General features: G+C 39.4%; 2 protein-coding genes and 1 long non-coding RNA gene across 3 annotated transcripts in view; 2 read left to right on the top strand and 1 right to left on the bottom strand.

Moving 5' to 3' along the window:
- LSM11 (LSM11, U7 small nuclear RNA associated) overlaps positions 1–11,848 on the top strand; it is a 57,130-nt gene extending 45,282 nt beyond the window's left edge. Inside the window, exon 5 of the mRNA XM_082453939.1 lies at positions 10,728–11,848. Coding sequence (XP_082310065.1) covers positions 10,728–10,752 — 25 coding nt within the window. The 3' untranslated portion in view covers positions 10,753–11,848. The remainder of the gene's footprint in view (positions 1–10,727) is intronic.
- LOC309656971 overlaps positions 1–12,795 on the top strand; it is a 222,452-nt gene that overhangs the window by 147,376 nt on the left and 62,281 nt on the right. The window lies entirely within an intron of this gene.
- SOX30 (SRY-box transcription factor 30) overlaps positions 1–12,795 on the bottom strand; it is a 165,049-nt gene that overhangs the window by 125,628 nt on the left and 26,626 nt on the right. The gene's annotated exons all lie outside the window — the stretch shown is intronic.

Below are 12,795 nucleotides of genomic sequence, written 5' to 3'. Positions count from 1 at the left end.
CAGGGAGGAAATGAGTGTGAATCCATTCTGTAAACTAATATGCAAATGCAAGTTATGACTATTTGAAATACTCAAGTTGTCTTTATAAATGCCCCTTAGATACCAAAAATTCATATCTTTCACATATAAATTCACTATTAATGTATTTCAGGTTCAACAATAAATATCAAACTCTTGCCATACAATTTTCCACTCAAGTTTTTAAAGTCCAAGTCAAGTTTTTAAACGGAGCCCTGTGATACTCTGTAATGATCTATATGGGAAAAGAATCTAAAAAAGAATAGATATATGTATATGTATAACTGATTCATTTTGCTGTACAGCAGAAACTAACACAACTTTGTAATCAAATATACTCCAATAAAAATTTAAAAATAAATAAAGTGAGCCGTATGACAACCATGGCAATGAAAGCAAGCTATGCCTTTAGAATAAACCACCTCTGGTGGTCATAGTTCCCTCTGAGGAACTTTTGAGGACAGTGAAGTAATCACTTACCTCAGCCCCCAAAGCAACGATTATTTCTTTTAAGCTTTTAAACTCTACTACAAATTATTAAGAGTATAGGAGACCTTCAAGATGGCAGAGGAGTAAGATGTGGAGATCACCTTCCTCCCCACGAATGCATCAGAAATACATCTACGCGTGGAACAACTCCTACAGAACACCTACTGAAGGCTGGCAGAAGACCTCAGACTTCCCAAAAGGCAAGAAACTCCCCACGTACCTGGGTAGGGCAAAAGAAAAAAAAAAATCAGAGACAAAAGAATAGGGATGGGACCTGCACCTCTGGGAGGGAGCTGTGAAGTTGGAAAAGTTTCCACACACTAGGAAGCCCCTTCACTGGCGGAGACAGGGGTGGGCGGGAGGTGGAAGCTTCAGAGCCACGGAGGAGAGTGCAGCAACAGTGGTGCAGAGGGCAAAGCGGAGAGATTCCCGCACAGAGGATGGGTGCCGACCAGCACTCACCAGCCCAAGAGGCTTGTCTGCTCACCCGCCAGGGTAGGTCAGGGCTGGGAGCTGAGGCTCGGGCTTTGGTCCGATCCCGGGGAGAGGACTGGGGTTGGCTGCGTGAACACAGCCTGAAGGGGGCTAGTGCACCACAGCTAGCCAGGAGGAAGTCCAGGAAAAAGTCTGGAGCTGCCTAAGAGGCAAGAGACCATTGTTTTGGGGTGCGCGAGGAGAGGGGATTCAGAGCACCGCCTAAACGAGCTCCAGAGACCAGCATGAGCCGTCACTATCAGCGCGGACACCAGAGACAGGCACGAGATGCTAAGCCTGCTGCTTCAGCCACCAAGAAGCCTGTGTGCAAGCACAGGTCACTATCCACACCTCCCCTCCCGGGAGCCTGTGCAGCCCGCCACTGCCAGGGTCCCGTGATGCAGGAACAACTTCCCCAGGAGAACACACGGTGCGCCTCAGGCTGTTGCAACATCATGCCAGCCTCTGCCACTGCAGGCTCGCCCCACATTCCATACCCCTCCCTCCCCCCGGCCTGAGTGAGCCAGAGACCCCTAATCAGCTGCTACTTTAACCCCGCCCTGTCTGAGCGAAGAACAGATGCCCTCAGGGGACCTACACGCTGAGGTGGGGCCAAATCCAAAACTGAACCCCAGGAGCTGTGCGAACAAAGAAGAGAAAGGGAAATCTCTCCCAGCAGCCTCAGGAGCAGCGGATTAAATCTCCACAATCAACTTGATGTACCCTGCATCTCTGGAATACCTGAATAGACAACGAATCATCCCAAAATTGAGGTGGTGGACTTTGGGAGCAACTGTAGACTTGGGGTTTGCTTTCTGCATCTAATTTGTTTCTGGTTTTATGTTTATCTTAGTTTAGTTTTTAGAGTTTATTATCATTGGTAGATTTGTTTATTGGTTTGGTTGCTCTCTTCTTTCTTTCTTCTTTTTTTTCTGTTTTTTATTACTTTAAAAGTTTTTATTTTAATAACTTTATTTTGTTTTTTTCTTTCTTTTTTTCTCCCTTTTCTTCTGAGCCATGTGGCTGAGAGGATCTTGGTGCTCCAGCCGGTGTCAGACCTGTGCCTCTGAGGCGAGAGAACCGAGTTTAGGACATTGGTCCACCAGAGACCTCCAGGCTCCACGTAATATCAGGCGGTGAAAACTCTCCCAGATATCTCCATCTAAACGCTAAGACCCAGCTCTACTCAACGACCAGCAAGCTACAGTGCTGGACATGCTATGCCAAACAACTAGCAAGACAGGAACACAACCCCACCCATTAGCAGAGAGGCTGCCTAAAATCATAATAAGGTCACAGACACCCCAAAACACACCACCGGACGTGGTCCTGTCCACCAGAAAGACGAGATCCAGCCTCATCCACCAGAACACAGGTAGTCCCCTCCACCAGGAAGCCTATACAACCCACTGAACCAACCTCAGCCACTGGGGGCAGACACCAAAAACAACAGGAACTACGAATCTGTAGCCTGTGAAAAGGAGACCCCAAACACAGTAAATTAAGCAAAATGACAAGACAGAGAAACACACAGCAGATGAAGGAGCAAGGTAAAAACCCACCAGACCAAACAAATGAAGAGGAAATAGGCAGTCTACCTGAAAAAGAATTCAGAATAATGATAGTAAAGATGATCCAAAATCTTGGAAATAGAATGGAGAAAATACAAGAAACGTTTAACAAGGACCTAGAAGAACTAAACAGCAAACAAACAATGATGAACACCACAATAAATGAAATTAAAAATTCTCTAGAAGGAATCAATAGCAGAATAACTGAGGCAGAAGAAAGGATAAGTGACCTGGAAGATAAAATAGTGGAAATAACTACTGCAGAGTAGAATAAAGAAAAAAGAATGAAAAGAATTTAGAACAGTCTCAGAGACCTCTGGGACAACATTAAACACACCAACATTCGAATTATAGGGGTCCCAGAAGAAGAAGAGAAAAAGAAAGTGACTGAGGAAATATTTGAAGAGATTATAGTTGAAAACTTCCCTAATATGGGAAAGGAAATAGTCAATAAAGTCCAGGAAGCGCAGAGAGTCCCATACAGCATAAATCCAAGGAGAAACACGCCAAGGCACATATTAACCAAACTATCAAAAATTAAATACAAAGAAAAAATATTAAAAGCAGCAAGGGAAAAGCAACAAAGAACATACAAGAGAATCCCCATAAGATTAACAGCTGATCTTTCAGCAGAAACTCTGCAAGCCAGAAGAGAGTGGCAGGACATATTTAAAGTGATGAAAGGGGAAAACCTACAACCATGATTACTCTACCCAGCAAGGATCTCATTCAGATTTGATGGAAAAATTAAAAGCTTTACAGACAAGCAAAAGCTAAGAGAATTCAGCACCACCAAACCAGCTTTACAACAAATGCTAAAGGAACTTCTCTAGGCAGGAAACACAAGAGAAGGAAAAGATCTGCAATAACAAACCCAAAACAATTAAGAAAATGGTAATAGAAACATACATATTGATAATCACCTTAAATGTAAATGGGTTAAATCCTCCAACCAAAAGACATAGACTGGCTGAATGTATACAAAAACAAGACCCATATATATGCTGTCTACAAGAGACCCACTTCAGACCTAGGGACACATAGAGACTGAAAGTGGGGATGGAAAAAGATATTCCATGCAAATGGAAATCAAAAGAAAGCTGGACTAGCAATTCTCATATGAGACAAAATAGACTTTAAAATAAAGATTATTACATGAGACAAAGAAGGACACTACATAATGATCAAGGGATCAATCCAAGAAGAAGATATAACAATTGTAAATATTTATGCACCCAACATAGGAGCACCTCAATACATAAGGCAACTGCTAACATCCATAAAAGGAGAAATCGACAGTAACACGATCATAGTAGGGGACTTTAACACCCCACTTTCACTAATGAACAGATCATCCAAAATGAAAATAAATAAGGAAACACAAGCTTTAAATGATACATTAAACAAGATGGACTTAATTGATATTTATAGGACATTCCATCCAAAAACAACAGAATAAACTTTCTTCTCAAGTGGTCGTGGAACATTCTCCAAGTTAGATCATATCTTGGGTCACAAATCAAGCCTTGGTAAATTTAAGAAAATTGAAATCGTATCAGTTATCTTTTCTGACCACAATGCTATGAGACTAGATATCAATTACAGGAAAAAAGTCTGTAAAAATACAAACATATGGAGGCCAAACAATACACTATTTAATAACCAAGAGATCACTGAAGAAATCAAAGAGGAAATCAAAAAAATACCTAGAAACAAATGACAATGAAAACATGACAACCCAAAACCTATTGGATGCAGCAAAAGCAGTTCTAGAAGGGAAGTTTATAGCAATACAATCCTACCTCAAGAAACAAGAAACATCTCAAATAAACAACCTAACCTTACACCTAAAGCAATTAGAGAAAGAAGAACAAAAAATAACCCCAAAGTTAGCAGAAGGAAAGAAATCATAAAGATCACATCAGAAATAAATGAAAAAGAAATGAAGGAAACAATAGCAAAGATCAATAAAACTAAAAGCTGGTTCTTTGAGAAGATAAACAAAATTGATAAACGATTAGCCAGACTCATCAGGAAAAAAGGGAAGAAGACTCAAATCAATAGAATTAGAAATGGAAAAGGAGAAGTAACAACTGACACTGCAGAAATACAAAGGATCATGAGAGATTACTACAAGGAATTATATACCAATAAAATGGACAACCTGGAAGAAATGGACAAATTCTTAGAAAAGCACAACCTTCCAAGACTGAACCAGGAAGAAATAGAAAATATAAACAGACCAATCACAATCACTGAAATTGAGACTGTGATTAAAAATCTTCCAACAAACAAAAGCCCAGGACCAGATGGCTTCACAGGTGAATTCTATCAAATGTTTAGAGAAGACCTAACCCCTATCCTTCTCAAACTCTTCCAAAATATAGCAGAGAGAGGAACACTCCCAAACTCATTCTATGAGGCCACCATCACCCTGATACCAAAACCAGACAAAGATGTCACAAAAAAAGAAAACTACAGGCCAATATCACTGATGAACATAGATGCAAAAATCCTCAACAAAATACTAGCAAACAGAATCCAGCAACACATTAAAAGGATCATACCCCATGATCAAGTGGGGTTTATTCCAGGAATGCAAGGATTCTTCAATAGACGCAAATCAATGTGATAAACCATATTAACAAATTGAAGGAGAAAAACCATATATGATCATCTCAATAGATGCAGAAAAAGCTTTTGACAAAATTCAACACCAATTTATGATAAAAACCCTCCAGAAAGTAGCCATAGAGGGAACTTACCTCAACATAATAAAGGTCAAATATGACAAACCCACAGCCACCGTCGTTCTCAATGGTGAAAAACTGAAACCATTTCCACTAAGATCAGGAGCAAGCCAAGGTTGTCCACTTTCACCACTATTATTCAACATAGTTTTGGAAGTTTTAGCTACAGCAATCAGAGAAGAAACAGAAGTAAAAGGAATCCAAATTGGAAAAGAAGTAAAGCTGTCACTGTTTGCAGATGACATGATACTATACATAGAGAATCCTACAGATGCTACCAGAAAACTAGAGCTAATCAATTAATTTGGTAAAGTAGCAGGATACAAAATTAATGTACAGAAATCTCTTGCATTCCTATACACTGGTGATGAAAAATCTGAAAGAGAAATTAAGGAAACACTGCCATTTACCATTGCAAGCAAAAGAATAAAATACCTAGGAATAAACCTACCTAAGGAGACAAAAGACCTGTATGCAGAAAACTGTAAGACACTGATGAACGAAATTAAAGATGATACAAACAGATGGAGAGATATACCATGTTCTCGGATTGGAAGAATCAGCATTGTGAAAATGACTATACTATCCAAAGCAATCTACCGATTCCATGCAATCCCTATCAAACTACCAATGGCATTTTTCAGAAAACTAGAACAAAAAATCTCACAATTTGTATGGAAACACAAAAGACCCCGAATAGCCAAAGCAATCTTGAGAAAGAAAAACGGAGCTGGAGGAATCAGGCTTCCGGACTTCAGACTATACTACAAAGCTACAGTAATCAAGACAGTATTGTACTGGTGCAAAAACAGAAATATAGATCAATGGAACAGGATAGAAAGCCCAGAGATAAACCCACTCACCTATGGTCAGCTTATTTTTGATAAAGGAGGCAAGAATATACAGTGGAGAAAAGACAGCCTCTTCAATAAGTGGTGCTAGGAAAACTAGACAGCTACATGTAAAAGAATGAAATTAGAAGACTCCCTAACACCATACACAAAAATAAACTCAAAATGGACTAAAGATCTAAATGTAAGACCAGACACTATAAAACTCCTTAGAGGCAAACATAGGCAGAACACTATGACATAAATCACAGCAAGATCCTTTTTGACCCACCTCCTAGAGAAATGGAAATAAAAACAAAAATAAACAAATGGGACCTAATGATACTTAAAAGCTTTTGCACAGCAAAGGTAACTATAAACAAGACGAAAAGACAACCCTCAGAATGGAAGAAAATATTTGCAAATGAAGCAACTGGCAAAGGATTAATCTCCAAAATTTACAAGCAGCTCATGCAGCTCAGTAACAAAAAAACAAACAACCCAATCCAAAAATGGGCAGAAGACCTCTATAGACATTTCTCCAAAGCAGATATACAGATTGCCAACAAACACATGAAAGGATGCTCAACATCACTAATCATTAGAGGAATGCATATCAAAACTACAATGAGGTATCACCGCACACCAGTCAGAATGGCCATCATCAAAAAATCTACAAACAATAAATGCTGGAGAGGGTGTGGAGAAAAGGGAACCCTCTTGCACTGTTGGTGGGAATGTAAATTGATACAGCCACTATGGAAAACAGTATGGAGATTCCTTAAAAAACTAAAAATAGAACTACCATATGACCCAGCAATCCCACTACTGGGCATATACCCTGAAAAAACCATAATTCAAAAAGAGTCATGTACCACAATGTTCATTGCAGCTCTATTTACAATAGCCAGGACATGGAAGCAGCCTAAGTGTCCATCGTCAGATGAATGGATAAAGAAGATGTGGCACATATATACAATGGAATATTACTCAGCCATAAAAAGAAACGAAATTGAGTTATTTGTAGTGAGGTGGATGGACCTAGAGTCTGTCATACAGAGTGAAGTAAGTCAGAAAGAGAAAAACAAATACCATATGCTAACACGTATATATGGAATCTACAAAAAAAAAAAAAGGTTCTGAAGAACCTCGGGACAGGACAGGAATAAAGACACAGATGTAGAGAATGGACTTGAGGACGGGGGAGGGGGAAGGGTAAGCTGAGACGAAGTGAGAGAGTGGCATTGACATATATACACGACCAAATGTAAAATAGGTAGCTAGTGAGAAGCAGCCGCATAGCACAGGGAGATCAGCTCGGCGCTTTGTGACCGCCTAGAGGGGTGGGATAGGGAGGGTGTGACGGAGACGCAAAAGGGAGGAGATATGGGGATATATGTATATGTATAGCTGATTCACTTTGTTATAAGGCAGTAACTAACACACCATTGTAAAGCAATTATAATCCAATAAAGATGTTAAAAAAAAAAAAGTATAAAGTGTTTGTGCATTTTTAAAGGGAGAAATTGTGGCTCCTTTGTTTAAATTGAAGTATAGTTGATTTACAATGTTGTGTTAATTACTGCTGTACAGCAAATTGCATCTGTTATACACATATATACATTCCTTTTTTAAAATATGTATTTTTTTCCATTATGTTTTATCATGGGATATTGAATATAGTTCTCTGTGCTATTCAGTAGGACCTTGTTGTTTATCCATTCTATATATAAAAGCTTACATCTGCTAACCCCAACCTCCTACTCCATCCCTCCCCCCACTCCCTCCCCCTTGGCAGCCACCAGTCTCTTCTCTATGTTAGTGATTCTGTTTCTGTTTCATAGATAAGTTCATTTGTGTCATATTTTAGGTTCCACATATAAGTGGTATCATATGGTATTTGTCTTTATCTTTCTGACTTACTTCACTTAGTATTATAATCTCTAGTTGCATCCATGTTGCTACAAATGACATTATTTTGTTCTTTTTTATGGGTGAATAGTATTCCATTGTATATATGTACCACATCTTCTTTATCCATTAATCTTTTGATGGACATTTAGGTTATTTTCATGTCTTGACTATTGTGAATAGTGCTGTTATGAACATAGGGGTGCATGTATCTTTTTGAATTATATATTTATCCAGATATATACCCAGGAGTAGGATTGCTGGATCATACGGTAATTCTACTTTTAGTTTTCTGAGGAACCTCCATACTGTTTTCTACAGTGACTGCACCAACTTACATTCTCACCAATGGTGTAGGAAGTTTCCCTTTTCTGCACACCCTCTCCAGCATTTGTTATTTGTAGACTTTTTAATAATGGCCATTATGACTGGTGTGAGGTGGTACCTCACTGTAGTTTTGATTTGCATTTCTCTAATAATTAGCGATGTTGAGCATCTTTTTTTGTGCCTGCTGGCCATCTGTATATCTTCTTTGGAGAAATGTCTATTTACATCGCCTGTCCATTTTTGGATTGGGTTGTTTGTTTTTTTGTCAGTGAGTTGTATGAGCTGTTTATATATTTTGGAAATTAAGCCCCTGTTGGTCGTATTGTTTGCAAATATTTTATCCCATTCTGTAGGTTGTCTTTTGGTTTTGTTTATGGTTTCCTTTGCTGTGCAAAAGCATGTAAGTTTGATTAGGTCCCATTTGTTTATTTTTGTTTTATTTCTATTGCCTTGGGAGGCTGACCTAAGAAAACATTGGTACCATTTATGTCAGAGACTGTTTTGCCTATGTTCTCTTCTAGGAGTTTTATGATGTCATGTAATATGTTTAAGTCTTTAAGCCATTTTGAGTTTATTTTTGTGTGTGGTGAGAGAGTGTGCTCTCACTTCACTGATTTACAGGCAGCTGTCCAGGTTTCCCAACACCACTTGCTGAAGAGACTTTTTTCCCATTGACTCCTTTGTCGAAGATTAATTGGCCATAGGTCTGTGGCTTTATCTCTGAGCTCTCTATTCTATTCCATTGATCCATATGTCTGTTTTCATGCCAATACCACACTGTTTTGATTACTGTAGCTTAGTAGTATTGTCTGAAGTCTGGGAGGGTTATGCTTCCTGCTTTGTTCTATTTCTTCAGGAATACTTTGGCATTTGTGGGTCTTTTATGGTTCCATATGAATTTTAGGACTAGTGAATTCTAGTTCTGTGAAAAATGTCATGGGTAATTTGATAAGGATTGCATTAAATCTGTAGATTGCCCAAAGCACCTATTATTACCATGTCCTTGCTTATCTCCCCAGTCCCACTCCTTCTACATCAAGCTCTGGACACACCCTACTAAACTTCTGATGTTTCTTGTCCACCTGGGGTGTTCACGTGTGTAGTTCACAGGGCTGGCTCCTTCTCATCATTCTTCAGATCTCTGCATGCATAAACACATGGAAGAACATGTGAGTGGTGGTCCTCTGGTTTAGTGGCTCATTACCACATTGTAGTCTTGTTTCCTAGCTGGGAGTGTTTGGACTTTCTACACTTTTATCTTGACTGTTTTGTGATTGTTTTCCTAGATTTAAATTTTTGATGACTGAGAAGTGAAATATCATGAAAAAAATCTAGGAATACTGGAACTCAGTCTACTACCTAATATTTTAGCTACATTTTAGAAAATACAGTCCAATAAAACTGGTTTATAAATTACCAGACACAAAAGATCAAACCTTCAACACTTCATTCATTAACAAAAGCTGATTCTGTGACTACTATATGCATGTTTCCAAAACAGAGCTCTTCTGATATGGGAGGGAATTCTGCCTAGGATTTCCTTCCTATTTCCATGATTAAAACTCTGCCAGGCATACTTACTGAAGGCTGACCATGGTGATCAGTTACTGGAAATCTGTTTTGGGGACCCTGCACAACAATCTTTGCAAAGCTAGTTTTGGTTAATTTGTTTCTGACACACCTGTTCTGTATTTATCAGAGGGAGGTCATTGTTCCATAGGTTATGACAATGAAGGGAGCTGATGTATATAAGGACAGAGCTAGCTACCGCCATTTCATGAAGAGGATGGAAATCTTGCTGGATTCCTCCATGTTAGGGATAAAATTTATCTAGGATTCATAAGGAACACTATGAATGTGGATGCACTATTTCTATAGCCATATCCTTCTGTGAAGTATTTGACAGAGAACAGTGTACAAAGTTGCCAGGCCCCCTTGCAAACAACTCAGAGGCCTTCAGGTTTGACCCGTTTTACTCTCTCTTCTCAAAGGACAGAAAAGGAGGTTCAAAAGGTTTATAATTCACAAAGCACTCAGCACCCAGTCTCTCAATCTAAGCTTTCCTTAAAAAACCTAAAGTGGGTAAGAAACTTATGTCTTCATAATTATAAAAAGCTAGTAAATATGCACTATGTATCAGAAGAAATAATGTTGAAAACTGAGCAAGAGCTCTGGTGTCACCAATTTTTAATATTCAGGGTCCAGATAGCAAGTTCACGACAAGCATTTTGCTTGTGACTGAAGTGAAAGGCAAAACTACATTTTTTGTACCTCAAGCAGATCACCTTATAAACAGAATAAATCAAGTAAATGGATACATAGTTACTAAGAAATACTTATCTGTTAATTCGCAACAGACAGGAGCAGTTACCCGTGGCCTGAGGACAACTGGGGCGCCCTGAGACCCATTCAGGGGACCTGCGAGGTTCCACCTTTTCCAACCACATATTTCTGAGGCCTGACTTTTTTCATGTATTTCCACCAAAACAACATGGCACAGCAGATCGAATGCAGAAGCAGGTAAGAGAATCCAGCTGTATTCTACTAAGCCAGGTAATAAAGAGATTTTCAGAAATGTAAAACAATGCCACTCTTCTCACAGGTTTTTATTTTGAAAAAGTTTTTAATAAAATTGTAATTTGGCAGGTGATGGGCTTGTTACTATAAAACCAATTAATATTTTTAAAGTTTCTCACCTTTTATTTGTTAGTATTAACAGATATGACCCACATAAACAAAAGCTCTTTGGGGTCCTCATTAGTTGTTAATGGCATTAAGGGCGTCCTGAGGTCAAACTGTTCCATATACCAACTCTAAGCACTCTTATCTCAAATGGAAGAAATGTGCTTGGAGCATTTAAAGAACACAGATGGACAGTTCAGAAAAATCAAATGGAAATGTAGGGTTCCATAGTCCAGGACTCAGTTATTTAAAGTAATGACATTTATGATTTTTATTTTTTTGGCCACACCGCGCAGCTTGCAGGGTCTTAGTTCCCTGACCAGGGATTGAACCCCAGGCCACCGCAGTGAAAGCGCCGAGTCATAACCACTGGACCTCCAAGGAATTCCTGACACTTGTTTTTAAGGGTAACAAATGAAAATTATGTTTGCTCATCAGGACTTTCAAATCCATTCAAAATCCCTGGGAAACTAAGCATCTGAATTGGCTGCATGCTGATTCCCCCCCCCCTCCCACTGGGGTAAGCCAATGCAGTGTGAAGGGGTGCTAGGAGCTGCTTATTATGTCTGTGAGAGCAGTGCATTAGCAAGGCTGCCATTTTCATAGAAGGAAGACACATAAGAATTAAGGTCATAATGAGTTAAAAGTAAACATAAAATCCTCTTTTAGGGACTTCCCTGGTGGACCAGTGGTTGGGACTCTGTGCTTCCACTGCAGGGGGTGTGGGTTTGATCCCTGTTTGGGGAACTAAGATCCTGCAAGCAGCCGAAGAAAAAAAGAAAAAGAGAGAAAATAATCCTCTTTTATGTTTCTGGTTTTTTTAGTTTTTATATCAGATTGCTTCTCTGGATATTAGAATAACAAGATCTTAGTCAAGAAAATTGCAAGAAGTCAATAGAAAAATTGAGATCTCTACTGCTTCTAAAAGCTGAGAACATTCTGAGGGTTATTTGTGTGGCAAGTCAAGAGCTCACTTTCATAGTTCTCTCCCTCACATCTGCACTAATGTGGTAAGTATAAGTGAGTCAATACATTCACAAAGCAGCTCGTTTACAATTTGCTTGTTGGTTAAAAAAAGAAAATTAAATACAGGCAGATAGGAAAATCCTCAATTAGAAATCAGCTTAATGACAGTCTCTCAGGCTTTTATTTTTAAACCTTTTTTTTTTGGCTGCACTGGGTCTTCATTGCTGCACACAGGCTTTCTCTAGTTGCGGCGAGCAGGGGCTACTCTTCATTGCGGTGTGGCGGCTTCTCTTGTTGCAGAGCACGGGCTCTAGGCGTACAGACTTCAGTAGTTGTGGCATGCGGTCTCAGTATTTGTGGCTCGTGGGCTCTAGAGCACAGGCTCAGTAGTTGTGGTGCACGGGCTCAGTAGTTGTGGCTCACGGGCTTAGTTGCTGTACAGTACGTGGGATCTTCCTGGACCAGGGCTCGAACCCGTGTCGCCTGCATTGGCAGGCGGATTCTTAACCACTTGGCCACCAGGGAGGTCCCTCTCAGGCTTTCTTAACTACACACTCCTTTTAGGAGTATGAGGTTTTTGGGTTTGCTATGCAGATTAAATGACATGCATGTGAAATGGTTAGCACAGTGACTGGCACATAGGAAGTTCCTGATATGTAAGCACATTTGCATAAATAATAAAAATGAGAGGCAGAGAAACATTTACAGCATATATATGTCAGTGCTGCTGATCTCACTTATTTTAATTATTCAACACTTCCAGATTTTAAGTTATTT

This window comes from Balaenoptera physalus (assembly GCF_965194825.1).
Source record: "Balaenoptera physalus genome assembly, chromosome: 3".
In the NCBI taxonomy this organism is placed as follows: Eukaryota; Metazoa; Chordata; class Mammalia; order Artiodactyla; family Balaenopteridae; genus Balaenoptera; species Balaenoptera physalus.
The sequence above is the reverse complement of the archived record's forward strand: the minus strand, read 5'-3'. Positions and strand labels throughout refer to the sequence as shown.